This window comes from Toxorhynchites rutilus, chromosome 3 (assembly GCF_029784135.1).
Source record: "Toxorhynchites rutilus septentrionalis strain SRP chromosome 3, ASM2978413v1, whole genome shotgun sequence".
In the NCBI taxonomy this organism is placed as follows: domain Eukaryota; kingdom Metazoa; phylum Arthropoda; class Insecta; order Diptera; family Culicidae; genus Toxorhynchites; species Toxorhynchites rutilus.
The window spans coordinates 129215132-129239973 of record NC_073746.1 but is presented as its reverse complement, the minus strand read 5'-3'; the positions used below and the strand labels follow the sequence as shown (position 1 = coordinate 129239973).

The following is a 24842-nucleotide window of genomic DNA, read 5'->3' as shown; positions in this document are numbered from 1 at the left end:
TCTCAAAATCTGTTCACGTGAAGTCTTAATGACCCCGAAGTAGGTATTTCTAGTTCCGATTCGATATGTTGTTTCATTCAGCCAACTCGAACAATCGAGCGCATTTACAAGCAAACATTCCATCATGACCATTCCATGCGAAAGCAAAACAGGAACTTAATGGATTGCGGTTCAGTTCTTGTTTTTTTAAGGGACTTTAACCCGAAGGTCAAACTAAATATATTACCGAGCTGGCATCCGCTTATATACAGTTTTGTGCTGTTTCAGTAGCCTGTTTTCAAAGCAATTTTTAAGTATTGAAACAAGTTTTCGGATCAATTATTAACAATCATATAACTCTTGGACATTTTATCTTCCGAATAAAGTGATTATCATACCATTCCGTTCTGCCGGCAAAGAGTTATTAACGTAACAAAACCATGCACCAAGCGTCACGCTCTCGTTTTCGAAACTTTGAACTTACACCCCGGTATAGGAATGAAAGACGTAGTCCTACGCCAAAAAATGTTATATCTCGAGAACGATTAGTTCTAGGATAAAACGATATATATAGTTTTTCATATAGAGTCGCATGTAGATTTTTTATGTTATTGAAATTTCATGAATTTTTAAAAACTTATATCTCCATTTTGGTGAATTTTCCACGGCACCAGTGTATATCAAACTTCTTTAAATTGGATGAGTTTTCCAATAAAAATGTACATATAGTGTTGTGTTTGGGGGGGTGTTTTGACATATAAATTTCTTTCATTTTGAGTAAGATTTTTTAACAGTGAATTTAAAATGTTTTTTTTCTAGATAGTTCATTAATTTTCCAGAAACTTTGTTAAATATCATATTTTAATTAAACATCTGAATTTTGGGTTACAATTTTTTGAAAGAAAGATCAATGATTTTGAATACGCCCTTTTAAAATATCATATGCATAAGCAATCAATCATTTAAATTGGTTATATGATTTTAAAAAATATAAATTTGGATAGCTTCCATCATATGTACCAAGTTTCAATAAAATAAGAAATGGTCGCGTCAAAATTTGTTGTTTCCGGCTGATTTGGCATAAATTGCTCTCTATAATTCTATTCTCTGCTTCGTGAACAAACTTGAACATTTTCGTATTCTCATTTCTAAATTATTATCACGAATTTTATATAAATTCAATGTTCCAATCGATACAAACATTTCATATTGCCTACCCTTCTTACATGTGTATGTTCCAGGTTTGCTAGACGCGCTAGCGAAGGGATTGCTTTCCGACATGCACGTCATGAGTGCTCGTATTCTTTCGATCAACACGTCCGACGGATTGATCACCAATTCAGTCTGGTGGAACAAACTGCCTACGGGAATGGCTGGTCCAGTTCGGATAGAAGAGGAGGGAGTCGCCGTTGGGAAAACTCCAGATCCGAGTTATCCATGGTCAGTCATTTTAGTTTGAAACCTCGATAATCTATCGTAATCATGATCTCGTTCTGCATATACAGGTTTGAAGATGAATCATCCTCTCCGGGCCTTCGTTCGCCCAAGTTTGCACCTTCACCCCTAAACATATCCTACCGAGGCTGGTGGACCTATCCATACTATTCATGTAGTTACAAGCGCTGGATTCTGTCCTACAGTGTCGCAATAAGACCACTTGGTAGGCATGGGTAATACGACTTACTTCAAATCATTTCCCCCAGTTACAACGATACCACTTTTGCAGACTACGCGGCTTCCTGAGTATCGACATCGACATTTCCGATCTACAGGTGAACCAGTGCGAAAACCCCAATAGATTGGAGGTTTTGAGCTACAATCACCATCTGAGACAATACTACCCGTTCGTAAGAAGCATCAAACTGAGCGACGAGGAACAGCTCAACCAGATTGAGGCTTTCCACGGGTCGCACAAATGCCACGTGCACAGCATGCGATGCGTCTATCGACCAACATTCGCAAACGTGGCAAAGGCAGTCAATTTGAATTATAATCACTACAGTAATACCAGCAGCTATACCAACAGTAGCAGTAGTAGTAACAGTGGTAATAGTGGGATCGTGATCGGCAAAAGTCTTCGCGTTATCAACGGCTGGAATCGGGGAGCTTACGAGTGTAAGTGCAAAGGGGGCTTCTACTCATCGCCTCATCCGCGAGGCTTCAACGGGAGCATAATGGAGGTTGCCTATCAGGAGTATAGGGATAACATAAGCACCTACTACACGGACGTGTTCATCTGTGTCAGGTGTGCACCAGGATGCGACAGTTGTACCGGCCCGGAACCTTGCTTGGCAAGTTATAACTGGGTGTTTAGGTAAAGTCCTCCATTTCATTACAAAGTACGATCCTTAAAATTAAACTATATTTTTATCAGAACGACGTTACTCACATTCTCGGTGATGTGCGCCGGCTTTACGGTCGTCCTCGCACTGTACATGTATCAGCACCGCAAGGTAAAAGTATTTAAGGTGGCCAGTCCAATCTTCCTCACCATCACCCTGCTGGGTTGTGCCTTCATGTATCTGGAGATGGCCGCCATCTTCCCTATTCTGGACACTTACTCGTGCATTGCTACCAAGTGGACGAGACATATGGGCTTTTGCGTCACCTATACGGCGCTGTTGATGAAAACCTGGCGGGTGTCGCTAACCTACCGCGTCAAATCGGCTCACAAAGTCAAACTGACCGACAAGCAACTGCTTCAATGGATGGTGCCAATCCTACTGGTTATGCTCATCTTTTTGGGCACATGGACCCTATCAGCACCTCCGATGGCAGAGAAGGTGAGTTAATGGTTAAATTTTATGCGTTTTAGTATTACCCTCCAGTGGAAAATCACCATTCAGATATAATCGTGTAAGCACTCCCAACGAACTAACACTGTTCATTAATATTTGATAGTATCATCTGATTCCATTTCTTGGAGCGAATCAGTGCTTCGGTTGGTTACCAACAACTACAATAAAAGCTGCCCAGAGCGGATATCATTCCCAACACTTGTGCTATTCCCTTCGTTTGTGCGCCAACACAACATCTAGAACAGTGCGAGATCCAGAATTTCCGATTACAATTTACATAAACCCCGCTGGACGAATAATTTCAATGTTTGATGCCTTTCTGTTGGCCAGCTGCTGGAGTCCACGAACTAAACCATTGAGAGGGGCCGAAATGAATAAATTAAAGCGTTTAGGATGGCTCATTTTCGCTTTATTGTTTTAGGAATTCGAGAATTAATTGTTTATGCTCGCAACTGGTTAAGTTATAGGCAGGTAAATGGTGTGACAGTATTTCGCGTACCACCTCAGCAATTTGGCGGCGACAAATCGAAATGAATGCAAATTGAATATTCTCCCGAAATTTCTCCAATTCATTGGACCAAAACATGATAAAAAAAATCATGACTACATACATTCCGACTATAATAGTCAATTAGCCGATTAGATTATCTCTGTAAATTCCATCAATAATGTGCTGATATGAAAAATAATGTTTGGGTTCCAACACGGTATATGCCTCTTTTGCAGATCGTGGACCAGAATGGACTCATATTCAAACAATGCTCGTACAATTGGTGGGACCACAGCCTAGCCATCGGTGAGGTGCTGTTCCTGGCCTGGGGCATTCGCGTATGCTACAACGTCCGCAATGCCGAGTCGCTCTACAACGAGGCTCGGTTAATTTCGTACGCCATCTACAACATAGCGCTCGTTAATACCACCATGGTAGCATTCCAGTGAGTATTGTTGATTAGCTGGGATGAGTATAACATATGATGATTCGCTAGCATTGTTCCTCGAATGACAGTGATCGTTTTTGAACTGATTAGTTTTTAGAGGCATGGTAGTTTCAGTCACATCGGTATTATTCAGAAAATCCAACTGCAAACTATTTATTGGTACAGTAGAACCCCGATTATCCGCGGGATATTTCGGCTAGCCTACCGCGAATAACGAAAATCCCGGATAACGCAACAAATGACTAAAAATGAGGTTCGAACACGAGAAAAAGATGTTTCGGCATGAAAACTACGTTTTATCAATACAGAAATCACTAAACTATCCAGCTATAAGGTCATGTACACCAGTGGTCAGATAATGTGAAAGCCATGACCAAAACAAAAGTGCATGAGCCTATCCCTCACAGACAAATTCCGGGAAGGCCTATAAATTTACTATGGAACTCACTGTCGCGAAAAATCCGCACCACGGATCATCCACTCGCGGATAATCGGGGTTTCACTATATTCCATTACCAATTATCTAACCTGCCTATTGTACTTGCAGCTTATTTATCTTCCCGCAAGCCGGCCCGGATATCAAATATCTGCTCGGTTTCATTCGAACCCAACTCAGCACATCGGTTACGATAGCACTAGTATTCGGTCCGAAAGTACTCAGAATCTTGCGCGGCCAAGGTGATCAATGGGATCAACGCGCTAGAAAGAGAGGCATAACAGCGTCATTCTCCCTCAACGGTATCGGCTTGGTACCTGAAGAGACCGCAGATTTGTACCAGGAAAATGAGGAACTGAAGGTAACAACTGAAGATTCAGCCATTTTGAGGCCATTCGCCTCCGCTGCTGTCAACTAAATCAAACTTATAAATATACCGTTGCCTCTTTCATATTTTTCCTCCCAAGGAAGAAATTCAGAAACTCGCTGCTCAGATAGAGTTTATGAAGATTGTTCACATGGAAATGAACAATCGCCATCTCAAACCAAAGCCGGGTGGCTATTTCACTCTGAAGAGTCCACTCGGAAAAACTATCGGCGGTGGAGGGCTACACTCCTCCCACAGGCACAAACATCCGAAGGAAGACTCGCTCAAGGAGATCAGCGGTATCACCGAGGACGGACACAGTGGTACCAACAGCTGCTACTCCGGAACGGCCAATTCGATAGGGTGAGTTTCGTTGGACAGAATAGTTGAATTATTCTCGAAAAGTGTTTCATGTGAAAAGTGGTGACTTCGTTCTTATATCAGCAATAAGAAATATAACTCAAGGAAACTACTACGTTGGAAAACTGAAGTAATTAAAACTGAAATCAAAAGTTCGCTGAATGAGGATTTTTATTTAGGCCCACATTGAGCAAAGGATGTCTCAAATTGATTTATCGTACTTCTTTGAACTCAGAGTGCGTGATATATCAGAGAAAAAAATTTAGTTCAGAGTGTTTTACCAAACAAGCAACCATATTCCATCGCGAAAAACTGAAGACTAGAAAGGGAAAAAAATTGCAACGCCATATTTGTTTAACTCTCGATGGTGATGATACGGCGTTGGAGCGTTTAAAAAATACCAAGCTGCTCCATCAGATGCGCAGCAATCTCGTAAGGGACGGGTAGAACTTATAACAAAAGTGGGAGATCCTTTATTAATGATGAACCTGTACAGGTGTAAGTCAAAAAGTTCTTTGGAAATGGTATCTAGTCAACTTGAGCTTGGGTAGACTGTACCATTCGTAGTTGCTCTCCGCGATTGACCTAAAACAGCAAATAACGGGTGTTAAATAAAAAATGAGAATTTTTTCAATCACATATAAAAAAAAAATTTTTTTTTCATCGATTTCAGTATTTTTTATTAATAACATAATGTATTTTCTTCAAAAAAATGTCAGTGAAAGTTTGAGAAGGGGCCGTGGTCTGCTGTTCGACGCAACTTTGTCGCGATGCTCTCACAAGAACGTTGTACGGCACTTACGTCCATTTTCCGGATGCAATTCCGGATTCTTGTAGTCAGTTGCTTCGTGTCCTTAGCCCTCCAATTGTTTTTATACACTAGGGCACTGAGTGAGCCAAAGAAATCCTCTATTGGGCGGCACTGGGGCAAGTAGTTGGGTTACGATCTTTCGGCACGAACGGTATCTTTTTCTCCTCAAGATACGCCAGCGTCTTCTTGGCGTAATGGGAAGACGCCTTGTCCGGTCAGAAGGCGTACTTCCCATCCGCGTGATGCTCGTTCAGGAACCGCAGCAGGATTTTATCGAGGCACTCTTCTCGATAGATTTGTTGGTTGATTGCCAGACCGGCTTAAACCAAGGCTTTGAAATGCCCCGGTAGGAAATGGCGATGTACAACATAACCTTTTTTTCAAACTTGAGCTTGAACTTGTATTTCACTTCAGGCGGTGTGGATGACTTATCGCTGAAGTAGTAATTATCATTTCCTGGAATATGCATTTTGGACAGCGGAAAATAGCCCCGCGGTATTTTTTGGTCATCCACCGACACTGTGATTTAACCGTCTCAATCTGCTCCTCCGTGTACTCCGGCGACCTCGTCTTCTTCCTGCAGACGATTCCTTCCATCTTGAGGGTCCGATGGATCAATACGTGGGAGCAGTCATATTTCAGACCGGCGTCACGCAGGCTGGTTGCATTCTTGTTGTCAAACAGCTTCTTTAACGATGTCTTCCTCTGCTTCGTAATTATCGTCACCGAACGACCACTTCCGACCTTCCGCTCTACGTTCAGGGAACCCAGGATACGATATACCGTACTGACAGGTACATTTTCTTCCTTAAAATGTGCCACCGTGAACTTTTTTCCTTGCTGGAAATGCCTTTCGTAGAGCCGTACAATGCGTTCGCGGAGCACGTGCTGTTTCGACGCCATCTTTGCTTTGACTAAATTCAAACTAGCAAAACCAAACACTTACCTTTTATAAAACACACAAAAACGCAAACGTCACACAAAACGTCGAACGGAAACGATTACTGTCACAAATAACCTTGGACAATCACCACAAAATGTCTTTCCAATATAACCAGTCAACGAGTGAAGTGCGCAGTTGAAATTCGTCTCTCTTTTTTGGTCCGAAGTGGAGGAAAGTTTTCGCATAAGTGGTCGGTCGAACGTAAAGTGTCGGAAAGTGAATTTTTCTATCCACCGAGTCCGCCAGTCAGCAATATTCTCCCGTAACAATACTTTTAAGCTTTCTACTTTGGTACCTATTCGATTGAAAGCATAAAAAAATCATCGAATAAAATGATTTTAAAATGAAGTGAATAAGAATCAAACTTCGGACACTATTTATAAAAAAATCAAATTTCGGACAGATTGAATTCAAATTTCGGACACTCTGTTTGCATAACGATTTCTTGTGGTTTTAGGCACAATTTAAATCTCTGTACAATTACTAATATGTACTATAAAATGTTCAGACATCCGAAAATAGCGACTTGGCCTGTCTAAAAGTGTGCTGCAACCTTCCATGCACACACAAATGTCTTAAAAATTGTCTACAACCAATTGATTTTTTAATTTAATTGAATTAATTTTCAACAATCTCTTTAATGATATTTTCTATGTGCCCCAAAATGATTGTCGTCTATTGGTGTTTCTTTGTAGCTTGATGGTTTAAAATACCGTAAGGCTTCAATGATAATTATATATTTGATTCAGGTTATTTGTTGTTCAAAGTAATAAAATGATTGAAGGCATCCGAGAATGCATCTTGATTCTTAATTTTTGTTACATAGTTACATCTATTTTGTTATTATCCTTTTGTACCAATTTCTGTTTCTTAATTCTTGAATTTGCAGCTTTTTTAGTCTTTTTCAACTATTCAAGTTTTTCTTTCTGCTCCATCCGTTCTTCCTGCTTTTTCAGCTTAGCTAATGTTTGGATTTCTTTTTCTTCCCGTTTCAACTCAGTTTTTCAGCTTTTATTTTCCTCAAGTTTCTTGGCGCTTCGTAATTTCAATCAACTTCTTCAGAGGTTCTACTTCTTCATACAACATATCCCAGGACTCGCTTGTGGCCACTGCAGGAATAGCGTAAGGCTTACTTTTGCCATGAGTTGATGAATTACCAGGATACAAGGCAACATAGAGAGGATTCAAGGTTTCTTCTGTTAGAAGTTAATCCAGTTGCACATTGTCCACTAATTATTCAATTTCCCTCATATCTGTCTGTTGGTCTGAAGCTGAAAAATATGTGTATTATTTATACAAGAATTCAAAGTATTTTGGTGCGTTATATGAATCTACGCTTTGCAAGCCTGAAAACTCACATTGTGGTATCACCAATTTCAACTGTCCGAAATATGAATCGTAGGGAAAAACTTCGATTCAAATTTCGGACACTTTATTTTGTAATTTTGAAAATAACATTACACTTGATTATATTTTATAGTCAACTACGAAACACTCACCAAGCAATAACAGTAACCGATGATGAGAACTGATAAAACACGAGAGAATTTTAAATATTGTTGAAGGGGTGAATTCTATGTGCTCACGCTAAGTAAACGTCAAACACAAACGATAGAGAGAAGTGTTGTCAGATTTTTGCCGATCATGTTATAATTCAAATGTAATGTCTTATGATATGATAGTGAAACTATATGATATGATATGGAAATCAAGGAATCACTCTAAAGAAGCAATTGTGATATTAATTTAATAGTTATATCATCAGTGCATTAAGCATTTCAAGATATTAGATTAGAGGCGAATGAACTGCAAAGTTTAAAGCCTCTTAAAAAACAAAGAAAGAAAGAAAGATATTAGATTAAGGTGTCCGAAATATGATTCAGAACGGTAGAAAAAAACAGCCATTGTTTTTTAATTAACCATAGAAATGTGGGGCTCAAAAAAATGAGCCGAATCTGGAAAAGTTTTCAAAAGTTTCCTGTCCAACTTCTATATACCACTCTTCACTTCACTTCACTCTTTGTCTTTAAGAGGCTTTCAACTATTTAGTTCATTCAGTAAAAAAATGAAGAAAATATATTGTTGTACCGCGCAAAAAGATTTTTGTTATACCGCGTTGTTATACCGCTGCAAAAAAAATCTAAAATATCTAAAAAAAAAAGATGTAAGAAAACATTTCAATATAAATTAAGGCATCTTAAAAAAATCAAGATACAGTTACATTGGCGATAATCAGTTTTTATGAAGTTTTAGTTTATTTCTCGAGTTCGTTCCAGGAACGCATTAAAATGTGTTAAAGGGGTGAATGCTAGAACATTTGTCAAACATGATCAATTGCGCTAGGCTTATGTTATTATTATTTAAATGATCAAGCGTCATTTCCTCTTGAAGTTCAATGACTACAAAATACAGGAACATTATGTGAGTAGGCTTCCGATTTTTCAAATGTGTTTTCACACATTGTGATATTCACCTTATTTAATTCTGAACGCCAACTTGCTTTGAACTGTTTCTCATTTCCAACTATTTTATGTGTTTTCAAACGGTTTTACCTTGATATTACGTTCAGCGAATTTCTAAAATTTCCCCGATTGGGCGCAACTCCGTTTGGAGGGTTCTTTGAGCGCGACTTTCATTTTGTTGGCAGAATACAATTTCTAATCCGTTTTCCGTGTATGTTGACAGCTCGGCTCGGTTCTTGGCTTTTGCATTGTTGTGTGCCTGACATTCTTACTTTTTTCCGTCACCTCTGATGAAAAGCTTAGCATCACGTTTGAAAACGCTGGTCACACTTCTTTCGGTCACTGCAACATCCTCATTTCGATTTCCTGGTAAACGTCAGACGTTCTACTATAGATACATTAGTCGGTGTAACTGAGCATTTTCTGTGCATCATATGAGTCGTCGTTGAGAGCCATATGGTAACTCTTTTGACGTAGGACTACGAATAACAGAAATATAAGGAGGGAAAATGATAATCTAAACACTGAACATTTAAGAAAAAAGGAAGAGGATGCTTATAACTCGAGCATTTCCTAATAGGTTACAAAGATGTTTGCATCAAACGATATGATATGAACGATATGATTCTACCCATTCATCGTAATGAACAAAATTTTATTTTTCTTGAGTAAAACAATTAAATAATTATGAAATGTTAAACATTATCTAAACGCCTTAAACCCCTTGTTTTTTGGACCAATTCGTACTCCAAAAAGTATCGACGGGAAGAAGCAACCAGAGTAACAGCTGTATACGGTTTCCCCAAAACAGATTTCAGAACCAAGAAACCTGGGGAAATCGGCATTGCAAATACATGCATGATGCGGATATGCGTTCAGCGTGCATACCAAAAATAAAACTGAGTTCCTGAAGTTCATCAATTCAAGCAAATTCGCGGTTGAGAAGTACGTACGCTAGAGGCACTGAATATTTGAGTTTTCTGAAAACCTTTTGCACAGGTTATTTTTTCGCGGTAATCAACATTTTGCAGGAAGTTCCGAAGGTCACTTTTTTCCCCATACATTCATATGCACCCTAACGTACTCTTGAGAGATGCAATGACTTCAGAGGGAAATGTAAAACACTATGATCGTTTGACAATTCTTCCGTTCACGTATTTTGGAAGTCCACGTGAAATGAAAGAAATGACCAAAGCATCATGCCATACGTAAAAGGCTCAGATCTAATTTGTTAAATTCACTTGTGATGAAGAACGTAATCTATCACAATGCATGAATTGACCTAATGGGATTGTTCAAAGACTTCAATTACAAAGTAAATATGTTGAATTGAATTCATTTCGGAAATTGTTTCATTCAATCACTAATTTAATCAATATAAACAAATGATTACTAAGCAAACGGTAGTCATACGTCAACCTTGCGATTATATCATAGATATAACCCAGATTTTTTTTTAGTATAACGTTCTATCCATTAGTTTTCGAATGAAAAATGTTTGTCAGACAAAATTTGTTTTTTTCGTTGGTGTTGCCAATAAAAACTTTTTTTAATGTTTATGTTTATTTTATGATAGTTACTGTAATGTTTTGAGATCAGTTTGCCTGGAAAATATTTATCTATGTTTAATTTCGTTACTACAGGTTGTGTGATTCAAAACCCGTGTGTGATGGAAGCTGAAAGAAGAAAAATAAGAATAGAAAATAATGAGATTTTTTTTAAATAATGAAAATAATAAAATGGCACACACGATAGTCTGGTACAAAAATCGTTGAAGTTGGCTAAATTTACCTGTACGATGTTCTCACATATTTCAGTGAACAGACACTATTTATTCGTTCGGATGAATAACAGTACTCCTCTTGGTGGAACTTACGAACAGCAGAAAGTTCGAGGGTTTGCCTAAACCAGTTCAAGTTCGCTCTTGGTGTTAGAAAGTTCCTGTTCCGTAGAGCAATTTGTAGTTCCGAACAAAACATCAAAGTTTTCGTTACGAACTTGAAGATGTAGAAGAAACCAATTTCCTGAGAAGAGTACTCAACCGAACATTCCAGCACACGAAAGACCTGTGAAGTTTTGCTCAGGTTTGTACAAGCTGTCATTACATGCTAGAGGTACTTCGGGATATCTTGACAACGGTATGAATACCCTTGGAACAGGATCTTCACTAATTAATTTGCCCCAAAGTTCGTTCAATCGAGAAATATTGGGCGATTGCTCAACCGTAGCTTAAGATGAGTAGCAGAGTGACACGGAATGCAAGAGAGGCGGTGGAATAAAATGTTCGTCAATGATTTACTACGGAGTGTCCAAAAATGGGTGGGCTATATCTATGATATAACCGCAAGGTTAACGTGGGACTACCGTTATCCTTTGTTTGTATTGGTTAAATTATTGATTGAATGGAACAATTTTCGAATTCCATTGAATTCAACATATGTATTTGCTTAGTAAGTGAAGAAATTGAACAAATACCATGTAAGATCAATTCATACATTGTAACAGAATATGTTCTTCGTTACAAGTAAATTTGATGACTGTCCTTTTTCGTTTGGTATGATGCCTAAGACTACCATAATATGTGAACGGAAGAATTGTCAAACGATCATAAAATTTTACATTCCCCTCTGAAATTATTGCATCTCTCATGTGTACGTATTTCTCGAACCGCGAATTTGGTTGATTCGATAAACTTAACACACTCAGTTTCGATTTTGTCTTGCACGTCAATGATTTTTCTTGAAATTCGCTTTTGCTTCTCTGAATTGGGAGTTGTTAACTCGAAAATGGCCTCAAAATATATAGTTTTTTATTATATGCGCTCAAAACAATCACGCATGTTGTTAGAAATCAGAACTAGTTACCACATAAGGCTAGAAGTATATATACACCACGAAACACTTTAGAGGAAATCACTTGAGGTAAATGCCGAGGAAAAGTCACTCGCAGAGAAATCACTTGCTGAAAATTTACTTGAAATAAATCACAACGATATAAGTTTGTTAAATGTAAGTCACTAGTGAGAAATTTCGGAAAAGTTTTAAAATTGTCACTATCCACTAATCTAGCTGTTCGCTAGGTGAAGAAGGTGAAGAAGGAAAAATTTCTTTCACTTACCAAAGAACAAGGGGGGTTCCTCGTGAAAAAAGTCACCCATCGGCAGGGGGTAGCGCGGAAAAAAGACCTCAGGGAGTGACAAGACACCACCACGTAATAGGTAGGGTCCGTAAAAAGCAACAGAAAGTCCTGGGGAAGCGGCCACCACGATCATCGTCGACAGCGAAACCACAAGCGGCCACCACATCGGTTGGAAGTCAGCGAAGTGAAAAATACGCCTTCCTCACCTCCTAATCTGAGATGGGCTGAAGAAAAAACTGACGCCAGCACGCGCGTAAGCATTTGGTGGTAAAACACTCGCAGAAACTGATGTTGGAAAGACAAATTGTACTTAGGACCGCTTGTAAGCTTTGAAAAAAGCTTGCATTCGGTAATGGCGGGAAAGTATTTTCTATAAAAACCTTTGAAAACGCTAAACGCGAAAACAAAAAACCTTTCGGTTTGATGTCCAAAGCACTACGATTTATTTATTTTCTTTATTTCTTCTTCGTTTTTGTTGAGGAAGCAGATTTTTTTTGCAGACTTCTCTCACTTCTTAACTAGGCGAACCTAGCCAGAATATTCACCTGCCTCGGGCTTCTGAATGCCAAAGGAGGACTAGGCTCTGCGAAATGCACGTATCTACATGCTCGTGCTTTTAAGTCCTGACCGAGGAATTGTCGGACAATCGCTCAGATGGTAAGGATGACCGACTTTTGGATGCCGGCCAATTCCTTCTCCATGTTCAACACCTTAAGCGCTTCCAGAAAATTCCAGAACGACTGGAACAATTCTTGGAACCTCCCCACAGTTCTTTGAGCTCCACGGCCAATGGTCGGTAATTACAAATTTTGCGACCGTGGGTCTCCTCGAGATTTTGGTTCAGTGGAATAGCGCAGATGTAATAGGCGCGGATCACGAATTCGTTCATTACGTGTGTCCACATGATCTGTCCCCTAGTGGTACCCACAAGTGTGGACGACTGTCACCTGGCAGTCGCAACACGTCTCGTAGGCGCAGCGTTTCTTGGGTGATGTCGATGGCTGCTGTTTCCGTGTGACGGTAGCTTTTCGGGTTGAACCCGACTGGTGGCCCGCTATTGCACATCGCCCTCCAGTCGTTGGCCGCTCGCTCTTACGCCCGTTCAAGGACCAGCTCCCACCTTGCCAGAAGAACCTTTTCGGGGCGCCGCCCCTAATATGGGAAACAGACGCATCCCTAAGCCTCCAGTGACCCGGAAGGCCTTCCTCGGGAGAGATATAGCGCTCTGACTCGCTCGCACCCCCTAACTTAACCACTTTCAACACCCGTTCTCGGAGCCAAGACCAGGTGTGTGTTTCCAGTTCACGCCCGATCTAAAAGTGTCGTCTTATGATCTTCGTGGAGGCGTGAGACAGGAACATTTGAAACCAACGGGCAGGCTCCTACCCTAGTATTGATCCCCATTGAAGAACCATTTTTTTGACGTAGGACTACGTCTTTCATTTCTATACCGGGGTGTAAAATCAAAGTTTCGAAAACGAAAGCGTTACGCCGGAGACCGAGATTTTGAGCGTTAATAGCTCCTAAACAACTGAACGAAATTGTATGATAAACACTTCATTCGAAAGATAAAATGTCTACGCGTTATATACTTGTTACTTTTTGATCCAAAAACTTGTTTCAATAGTCTTTAAATTGCTTTCAAAACAGGTGATTGAAATCACCAATCGGTATATAAGCGAGCGCCGCTCGGAAACCCACTCAGTTATAATTGAACAGCGATTGGAGCATGCTGTCGCTGTTGTGGTGAAGATAGCTTCGTTTATCATACATTACGCGCTGATGAACGGTGTCACCAAGAGCCTGTTTGTGCACCTTAGGCCAGAAGGGAATCCATCAGGAGGAGAGTGATGTCACAAACGGTTCCCCGGGAAGGGATCGGAGCAGCCGCCACACACACACACATACACGCGCGGAATTCGTTTGGATGCCATTCAGCATCGAGAAAATTCCGGAAAGATTCAATCGTTGCTGAAAAATAATCTTCCAGTTACCCTGGGAACTGAAAAATACATTCATGCGAAAAAGTTCATTTTAATGTTTTCTATCCATGTAACACTGCGACAGGGTGTCGATTACCTTGAAAATCAGGGAAAATCAGGGAAGTCAAAGAATATCAGGAAAAATCAGTGAATATCAGGAAATTTCGTCAGCAATCTGGAAAAAATGAAATTCCGTCAATTAGAAGTTTGATTATTGCAGAAGTTTGAAGAAGTTTTATTATTGCAGTAATTAAAGTTAATGATACAAAAAAAAGTTGTATTTAACTAGTTTGACTCTCTGTAGGTTCTTCGGTTTATGTTGATTGCTTTTGCCTGTAGGTGAACTTAGTCCTCCCGAATGGTAAACAGCGCAAAGGTAGACGGCTTTCACATTCGCGCTGTTTTTACTGGCATTTGGCATAAGTATCTGCAGTTCTTCTTCGAAAACTGTCGATAATTCATTGCTTGAAATTCCTGTGATCTTGTGATGTCTGGAAACAGTTATGTGTCACAAATCACTCCGCACTGCTGAAAAAGACATGGTTCTAATGAGAGTAATGTTTGATGATAGCCGAAGGTCTAACTAGTCTTTGAACAAGACTCCAAAGAGGCTGCAGATGAATTTTCGAGAACAGAAGCTTTTGACTACTTTGGTGTTTGACGGATTTAGGATTCATTTGTGGAGCTCCAGCGGACTTGCCACTGAAATAATATTGCTAGCATCATAAACAAGTTTGCTCACTACGATCCGAAAAATGAACGACTGGAACATTTTTGGAAAAGACAGGTAGGTTTACGTTTTTTTTAACAAAAAATGGTCTTCTGTCTCTCGCGTGGAAACTCCAACGAGAGAGATTTTCCATTAATAGCGAATATTTTTATGAAAACATGTGGGATGAAACGGTTCTACTATGCGACAAGTTCGTGATGTTTTATTTTGGAAGGATAGCATCAATAAAAATGTACAGCTAGTAGTTAGTTCAACTAGTTCAAAATTTTCTTTCTCTTTATCGTCATATGAATCAAGGTTAAAAAAACGGCAACGGGAAACAGATCGAAATCTCGTGAGGTAAAATGAAGAAAATTTTGGAAAACACACAGGAGGAAGCCGAAAGATTGCAAGAAAAAGCATTTCGTTAAAATCGAAACGGTTTCATGAATTTGATCCGAATAAAAAAGGAAAATGATTAATTCTGTACTAGTTTTAAATGCTCCTTCAAGATAACTTCGAATTGTAATAATAGATCTATTTTTTAGAATCTTTAACGATAATTCTCAGTCGTCGTTCAACTCAATTAAAAATCAAAAACAATCCACTCATTAGAAGATATAGACGGACGTTTTTCAATTTCACTGTTTAAGCTAACTAAATATTTGGGGAACTATAGCAGTGAATTTAATTACTAGTCTACATCTGGATTTTTTCTGAAAAATTACTGGAAAATCAGGGAATATCAGGGAATATTTTTTCGGGTTTTGAGTCGACACCCTGTGCCACCAAATATTTTTCAATTAAGTGCTATTAACAGGTGGTTATCGAGTTATCATTAACCACTGGTGGGCTTCGAGTATCGAGGAAAATCTGGAAAAAACTAATCGTTGCTGAAAAATAATCTGCCAATTCCCCTGGGAATTGAAAAATACATTCATGCGAGAGTTTGTTTTAATGTTTTCTAACCATATAACACTGCGACCAAATACATTTGGTTTTGTGATTTTTCAATCAAATGCAATTAACAGGTGGTTATCAAGTTAGCATTAACCACTGGTGGTGGACTTCGAGAAGAATCGAGAAGACTCATTACTGCAAAATAATCTGCCAGTTCCCCTTGGAATTGCAAATTATATTCAAGCGAAAGAGTTTATTTTAACATTTTCTATCCATATAATACTGCGACCAAATATAATTGGTTTTGTGATTTTTCAATCAAGTGCAATTACCAGGTGGTTATCGAGTTATCATTAACCACTGGTGGTGGACTTCGAGAATAATCCGAAAAGATATTGCTGCTGCAAAATAATCTGCCAGTTCCCATGCAAGCGAAAGAGTTTATTTTAATGTTTCCTAACCATATAACACTGCGACCAAATACATTTGGTTCTGTGATTTTTCAATCAAGTGCAATTAGCAGTAAAGCTTCTGAAGATTATTCTTCCTCACCAGTAGGATATTTTCGTAACCAATATTGGATGCATGAAACCTTGTATCTCCAACATAACGCTCTCGTTTTCGAAGTCCCCCAAATATTCATTCATTCATTCATTCAGAATAGATTCAGATTCAACTTCAAACAAATGATCACTGAATCAACGATAGTCCTACGTCACCATTGCGGTTATACCATAGATATAACCCACTTCCTGTTTTTTCTTTTGAGAATTGAACTCGTGATCTGTGCGTGAGAGGTATGGATGTTACCACTACGCCAGATCGCCTCCACTAGGAAGCAGATGTATTTCGCTGCTGGTCTAGTTGCTCCGTTTGGTCGGTACAATTTGAGGAGTACAAATTGGGCCTATCAAAACGAGGGTGAACCGTGTTTAGATAATGCTTACCATTTTACAATTATTCACTTGTTTATCATAAAAATGATATAAAGTTTTTTTTTTGTTATAGATGCGTAGAAATATTTCCAATCAACTGACGCAAACATCTTTGCGATCTATTAAGAAATGGTCATGTTATAAGCGTTCGAAATCTTTCATTATACTCTGCATGCTCAGTGTTTAGATTTTGATTTTACCCCCATATCTTCCGTCTAACCGGTAGTCCCACGTCAAAAATATGTATAACATTAAAAAAAATATTGATATTTAATTTCTCAAAAGGCAATAAATTATTTGTATTTTAAATCCTCAACTTTTTCATCACGTCAAAACCCTTCCAAGATAGAGCTGATTTCGTGATTTCGGTTTCTAAGTAACTAAACCTTCAAGTGGATAATCCTTAACATTGTTTCCTTGTGTTCCAACAGCAGTATGTAGTAGAATGCGAAGACATATCTGTGTTTTACCGGCGGTAACTTAACACCATACGTACACTTTCTTTTATCGATTATTCAGCTCCATTCCTTCTCTGTGCTGTAACTGTTTCGATTTTCGAGAATTGGTTACTAATAAGACAAAGATTTATGGAATAACTTGTCATAATAACATAAAATCATCCATCAACATCGAATGAAATGGCATTTTGCAAAATGGATCCAATAAATCAAGCAAACCACCATCGGTTGTCGTTTACCCACCAGCCAAACCACGTCACGTCTGCACGCAATCACGAACGCACGCACCGACACACACACACACACACACACTACCGGGTTCCAGGGGACATTTTCCGAAACCACGATGTTTTATCGGGCTCGGAAAAACGGAAACATAAAAAGCCATTGCTCTTAGGGGTAGGCCCAGGAGATCCGGTGGTGATATTGCCACTGCGTTCCAGCTCGGCGTGATGAACAGTGCGCTCGTTGTATTTACTGTGTGTCGACAGTAGTCGCGGGGTAGTAAAACGTTTGCCATATAAAATATCAGCGGTTAGGCTTTATGGTCGGTAATCAGTCTTCACGCAGGGAAACCAAATTTGGCGCTTATCTGAAGGCAGATTTTTGCGCAGTTATTGTACGATTAAATGACTGCTATGGCGGAAGATTAGTTATGGTACAATTTGTACCATAAATCGTTTTCTAAAATTAGAATGCAAAGAAGATTGGTATCACGTAAAAGGTTAGACCATAATTTTTCGCTTTACACAGAGCATTGGCTCTTTTCATTAAAAATTACCTTAGTGACGCACCTTTTAGATAAAGAAGCAATTCTTTTTTTCGTAGAAGTAATTCGTAGAAGCAATTCTTTTGAGAACATTCAGAACATCATGGTCTGATGCGCGAGTAGTTTCTTCTTATAAAATAAACGCACGGATGAAAATGTAAACGAAACATGACTTTTCCCTCAGATAGGATTCGCCGATTGGAACCCCTCGTTCAGTCTGTATAATCTAACTGACTTGATATATATTCTTATTGACAAAAATAGTTCATCATTTAACCATAAACAGTTATCGTCGAACATGCTATTGCTAATAATGCCACCAATGAGACAACTCTCTCAATTAATCAAAATTCTCGCTGTCTCATTCAACTACAATACATCATTCCGTTTCTATCCAATATGTCCTTCTTCATTTAGCTATTCATCAACGACACACATCAGCCAACAGCAGCAGCAGCCACCCCACCAACAATCGAACACTACCGAAAGGGTATGACATGGCTACCGAGGTGGACGAGATTGCTCCCCAGCACCGGTCGTCGCGAAAGCGAACCCAACCTCCACATCCATTAAAGGGCTATCCACGGCAACACCCTTCTCCTGCCCATCGGCATCATCCCTTACGTATACAGCAACTGATAGCACTAACCATAACGATAACATCTGCATGAATTACAATCTCCACAAGTCCAACGAGCCTTCGGCGGAAAGGAATAGCAACACTAGTCATAATAACAACAACCAATCAGATCCAGAAGATCCAGGGCAAACAACGCCATCACGTTCAACAGAACAGGAGCATCAACAGCAGCATTATAATAGGATAAATAATAACCACGTAATTGCAACTGTCGGACTAGACTCCGAAACGAACACATCGCCGCAGGCCGCGGGCTCTACGTGTAATCCAACTTCTAATCCAACGGAAACTCTCACCAATAATAGCAATGCATCACCGAGTGAAGCAGTCGACAGTAGAATCCCTGTTTATGTCTAGCCCAGGATATACACCGAACGTTAAACTTTGAGAAAAGATAATGTAAAAAAAAAACTAGCGAGCCATCGTGACGAATCAGTGACGACGCTAGCTAGTCATCATGAAATATGATGGACCATAAAACACGCAAAAGCTCTCTCTTCCTTTGGGGTGTTTTCCGCAACATGAGGGTGAAACATCGTGTAACATAAAATAATTGTTTCTCCTTCCGTGGACATCCGCAGTACTTTACCAAGGCCAGGAAAATTTTCTCCAGAACGGGGGGACATTGGCCATAATGAAGAAAAATGTGCGAACGGTAGTGCCCGATGGGTGGAGAATTACTTCATCAGCGCTTGTTCCGCGTCCCTGAAAAACATTCTCAGCTCAGAAGCTTGGATGTGTATACCCGGTCGTACCATAACTTTATCGCTCCGAAACATGTGTAACAGTCAAGTTCTGGTATCTAGGTTGTGGCGATGATGCTGAGGATTATTATCATTCTCCGCTCGGTTGCGGTCGATGAAGCGGAAGATAGCTGAAGGGACAACAAGTGAAGGAATTCTCTCAAAATAAAAAAAGGGTCGTCCGATCGCAATCTATGTTGGAAGTGCTGGGGTTCACCAGTTGCTAGAACTACATCGGACCAACTAACCGACTCGAACCTAGGAAGATTGTGCCAAAAATGTAGTTGGTGAGTAAAATGACATTTTTTCAGCACTGTTAAACCTTATCGCTCGGCCATTATACTTTATTAGTGCTTCTGTTTTTCATCTCTGCCAAACCCTCTTTGACTAACTGTGTAACGGGGCAATTTAAGGGTGATACGAATACAACGTAACGTCAACTGTTCTATTCGATAAATCTTGCTTGGCGGCGTTCGTCAGTGCAACCATTGGATTCCCATGGAAATATATATTAACATATTTTTTTTTTCAAGTTGACTTCATGTTGACTTTCCATTGACTTTACCTTTTGTATCCCAATTGTTTATTTATTTAGGCTCATTAGCATTTTAGCAGTAACAGGGCCGGATTTTAATCGTGTACATTAAGGTGGCAATGGATGCATGGAAAAAAATTCATCATCGAATTTCAAGTGCAAAGTTTTCAGCTCAATCGGACGTGATTTAGAAGTGCCTTAAAGCGTTCAAAGTTTAGATTTTTCGATCCTCGAAAATCTTACAAAGTGGGGGGAAGGGAGGGTGGTTTCACATAAAATTTGGAAAATCGATATTTTTTCGATGCCAATGACTTAAAAATGCATATAACGTCGAGATCTGGTATCATCCCGAAAATCGACCTTCAGGGACTTAGTCTGAGTGGTAATGAAGGTACGGAAAAAATTATTATCGAATTTAAAGAACCGACCATGTTCCTTTTTTTATTGGCCCAAAAAATGGCCTGTGCAAAATTTCAGCTCTATCGGACATGATTTAGGGGCGCCTCAAAATAAGTCTCAACAGGTCGATTTTCGGCCAAAATTTTTGACGTAGGACTACGTCTAACCGGAAGATATAGAGGGTGAAATGGAAATCTAGGCACTGAACAAGTAGGAAAAAATGCAAGATTTGGAACGCTTATAACTCGAGCATTTCTCAATAGATCGCAAAGGTTTTTGCATCAATTGATAGGAAATATATCTACGCATCTATCATAACAAATAACATTTAATTTTTCTTGAGATAAATAATTGAATAATTGTGAAATATCAAGCATTGTCAAAATGCACTATGTGCCCATTTTTGATTGGTCCATTTTGTGCTCCTCAAATCGTACCGACCAAAACGGGCAACCAGAGCAGCAGCGAAATAGAATGAAGCACGATTGGAAAGGAAAAAGAAAAAAATTAACGAAACATTGGTCGCCGTCTCACACATGCGTCATTCTCGAGCCAGCCAGTCAGCTTAAAAATCCCCGCTCCGCTGCCGTAACGATCATTCTCATTCAAACCGTACACCACATCGGTTCGCATCACAACACATCAACAAACCAACCCAAGCAGCCATGTCTGGACATGGTAAAAGAGGAAAAGTGAAGGGAAAGGCAAAATCCCGCTCGAACCGTGTTGATCTGGAGTTCCCCGCAAGGGTAGCTAGGCCGAGCGCGTTAGTACCAGTGCACCAGTCCACCTAGCCGGCGGCCGCCGAAGTGATCGAGTTAGCTGGCAAAGCTGCTCGCGACGATAAGAAAACCCGCATTCGGAACAGAACACATTCGGTTCGGTAGACATCAAGACAACAGGCAGTTGCAGCGAGTGGCGAGTGGCAAACGCAATCGCAAAACGGCATCAGGTAGCAGAAGAAAAAAGTTTGTTCTTTATACAAACTGCTTTGGTGGCAAATCCAGAACAAGGCGGCATCGAGGGCGTTCGAAATGGTTTTTTTTCAAAACCACGAGTACTAAGTTTTCTAAATTGGAACCATTCCATAAAACAAGGCGCTTTTCAGGGCCTTAAACCTTCCAAAAAAGAGTTTAGGAAATACAGTTCAATGCTTTCTAAAACAATATCCAAAATAATAATAAAACACAAATTGATTTTTTCATAATTTGTTTGCCAGGATATGATGAGTATGTGAATTTGGCAGTTGTTCTGAGCTTATTGATTTTCACCAATTCTTAAATTGCTTCTAGATTGAAAGTACAGTAATTTACACTTATCTCGACATTTAGCTAATTGGACGGACCTGTAATGCGACATATTTAATTGGACATTTTTGTAAACATAGAGTTCGGGGTCCAAATTATGACCCCACATTGAAAGTCGACACTGTACCACTGTCATCGCAAATGTTCAATTACAGGTTAAAATTACCTCCAATCCGATACTGAGTGGTGGTAATGCGACGTGCCATAGAATGTAATTTACTGTAAAATATGTCACAAGCTGGATGGGAAGAAATTTTACAACTGTGAAAGCTGTGGCGAGTAGCAAATGCAATCGCTAAACAGAAAGGTTTAGCCGAACAAGATGGGGATATCGAGTGATAACAAAACAATAAACTCTTTAGATTGAAGATAATTTTGTGATCCTGAAAAGGACCCTTTTTAGCCTGCATGTGAATCCAACGAGCGAACAAATCGTAATGAATGTATTTTTTTGCCATCGCTCCCTTTTAACGCTCATTCGTTCGTCTCGTTGGACTCGCCCCTCTGGCTGAGTCTGCCGATTTGTCTCTATCCTATGAGTGTGTACCGCTAGAGTATAAAACACGCGGACCCCAAAAAATATCTTATTTTCTTTCAAACCGTAAACCCGTGTGGTTGTACGGCATCGTCATCGTGGACGTAACAAAGGAGGACAAGTTAAGGGAAAGGCAAAGTCCCACTCGAACCGTGCAGGTGTGCAGTTCCCCGTAGGTGTATCCGCCAATTGCTCAGCAAGAGTAGCTAGGCCGAGCGCGTTAGTACCAGTGCACCAGTCCACCTAGCCGGCGTTATATAGTTTCGGCCGCCGAAGTGATCGAGTTGGCTTGCAAAACTGCTCACGACAATCAGAAAACCCGCGTCAAGAACAGAGCAGCTTCGGTTCGGCGCTCATCAAGGCAACAATTAGTTTCAGTGAGTGGCAAAGTGTTTCTCCGGCACGTCGCATTAAATGTAATTTACTGAACAACAATGTCACAAGCTGGATGGGAAGAAATTTTCCAACTGTGAAAGCTGTGGCGAGTGGCAAACGCAATAGCTAAACAGGAAGGTTTAACCGAACAAGATGGGAATATCGAGTGATAACAAAAACACAACACCAAATGTTCTTTTCAGAACCATCAACATATTCATAAAGAGTAAACAGTAAACTAATCCATTTTTCAGGTAGATAGGTAGGTATTCACGTAGGAGAAGAAAATAAAACAATATATTTAAAATACATATTTAACATAAGCTGTCTCCTTTGTATAGTCCTACGTCACTCCGGTTATGTCCCCGACATTACCCACCCGTCTTTTTTTTCGAGATAACACCAGATCTCGACGTTTTATGCGTTTTTAAATCATTTGACATCGAAAACATTCTTCCTTTTTTTCTAATTTCATGTACTCCCACCCTTGGGAGATATTCGAGGGTCAAAAAATCAAAAAATCAAAGTGTTTTGAGGCACGCTCAAATTTGGTCTGATTAAGCTGAAATTTTGTACAGGGCCAATAAACAATTAACATTTTTGGGGCCGATGAACAAAATGGTCAGTTCTTTAAAGTCGATGATTAATTTCCCCTATCTTCATTGCCACTCACGCTAAGTCTCAAAAGGTCGATTTTTGACCAAAAACTTTTTTTCGGGTAAGCATTTTTAAGTCATTTGGCATCGAAAAAAAATATAGGAGGATGTGTCCAAGACACGACCACTTTTTTGACGTAGTACGCTATTATTTTGTTCAAGCCGCTGTTAATAACTTCGGATATTATTATACATACACACACTTTCCTCCGCTTTGCGCTCTTCTGAGCAGAAGCCCTTTCTATTAATATTTCCCGTCTTTATTAGCTTAGCTTTCATCCATGTTGGAGATAGTTTTGCTACTGTCATGTTAAATTAATGAGACTTTCTTCAGTTCATTCGTCTCTAGGCTTCAAAAAGGCCCTTGGAAAACTCTACTCTTTCCTCATATTACTCATCCACCCCCATTGCCTTGAGAAATGCATTTGATTCCTTGCCGTCCAACTCGCCCAGCAACTGTGTTGTCCAGTCGGTGTTCTCACGAATAATAAAGAACAAGAGATGTTCATTGCTTTATATCTAGAACGATACCGAAAGTTTGCCTCAGCGGGATCCAATATTTATGTTCCAGGCAAATATATTCCTTCGTTCTTCTTGTTATTCTTTTCTTTGTTCAAGGTGACTTTAAATCGTTCCCCTTCGTTGGTCGCCGATAAATTGCTCGATGTTGACGGCATGGGTAGGGATGCTCACAATTGAGCAGAACAAACGTATGGGAAAATGGAAATGCTTCTAGTTTTCATCAATTTAAATCGTTTACGCATCAGGGGATTGTAATATATAGCATAAAAAAATCTTAGAGAATTGACTAATCGTTTGGTATGTAAATTGTTTGAATCCGTTCGCGGCAAAAATAGTTATTGACGTTAACTTTATTTCATAAAAACGTGACATGTTTTCTGATTTGGCACCCTTAATGAAAGACATAGTTCTACATAAAAAAAAACGATTTTTCAAAATTTCATACAAATATATTTTAGCTCATTCGAACTTAATTTACTAGTGCCGCACAGCCATAAAAGTTTGAATTTTTTTGAAAATCAAAAAATCAACAACAGGGGGAGTACTTGAAATTAGTGCTTTTAATAAAAATGACGTAGAACTATGTCTAACCGGAAGATATAGGGGTTGAAATGAAAATGAAACAATAAACAATGAAAGTTTTCTAACGCTTATAACTCGAGCATTTCTTAATAGGTGTTTGCATTAATTGATAGGAAATATTTCTACGCATCTATCACAACTATCTTGAGATAAACAATTGAATAAATGTGAAAATCGAGCTTTATCTAAACGCTCTAACTGTCACGTTTTGATTGGCCCAATTTGTGCCCCTCAAATGATTCCGACCAGAAGGAGCAACCAGAGTAACAGTGAAATATAATCTGGATACAAGCAAAGACTTATATAGCAAGTCGAATAGCAGTTTACGCTCAGATCTCATGCGAGACGGACGCTTATCAGCTAACTCTCTTCTGATTAATAAACAATACATTCATTGTGCGATATAATTCAACACGCGACTTCTCCCGGATAACATAACCTCATCTGTAGTTTTCTATCCCATTCGTTTATTTCAGGCTCACTAGCATTTTAGCTGTAACAGAGCCGAATTTTTATTTAATCGTGTACATGTCACATATTTATCATATCTATAATTAGCACAT

At 39.4% G+C, this 24842-nt stretch overlaps 1 protein-coding gene across 5 annotated transcripts in view; it reads left to right on the top strand.

Annotated features, from left to right (window-relative positions):
• Positions 1-24842, top strand: part of LOC129775129 (probable G-protein coupled receptor CG31760) — a 189699-nt gene that overhangs the window by 126633 nt on the left and 38224 nt on the right. For 3 of the 5 annotated variants that reach the window (XM_055779433.1, XM_055779432.1, XM_055779431.1), the window contains exons 4-11: positions 1221-1419; positions 1485-1649; positions 1706-2293; positions 2354-2762; positions 3504-3712; positions 4263-4512; positions 4619-4881; positions 18403-19655. In XM_055779433.1, coding sequence (XP_055635408.1) covers positions 1221-1419; positions 1485-1649; positions 1706-2293; positions 2354-2762; positions 3504-3712; positions 4263-4512; positions 4619-4881; positions 18403-18481 — 2162 coding nt within the window. In that variant the 3' untranslated portion in view covers positions 18482-19655. Of the gene's footprint in view, positions 1-1220; positions 1420-1484; positions 1650-1705; positions 2294-2353; positions 2763-3503; positions 3713-4262; positions 4513-4618; positions 4882-18402; positions 19656-24842 lie in introns of those variants that run through there. The other 2 variants (XM_055779434.1, XM_055779435.1) reach the window with 2 other exon arrangements.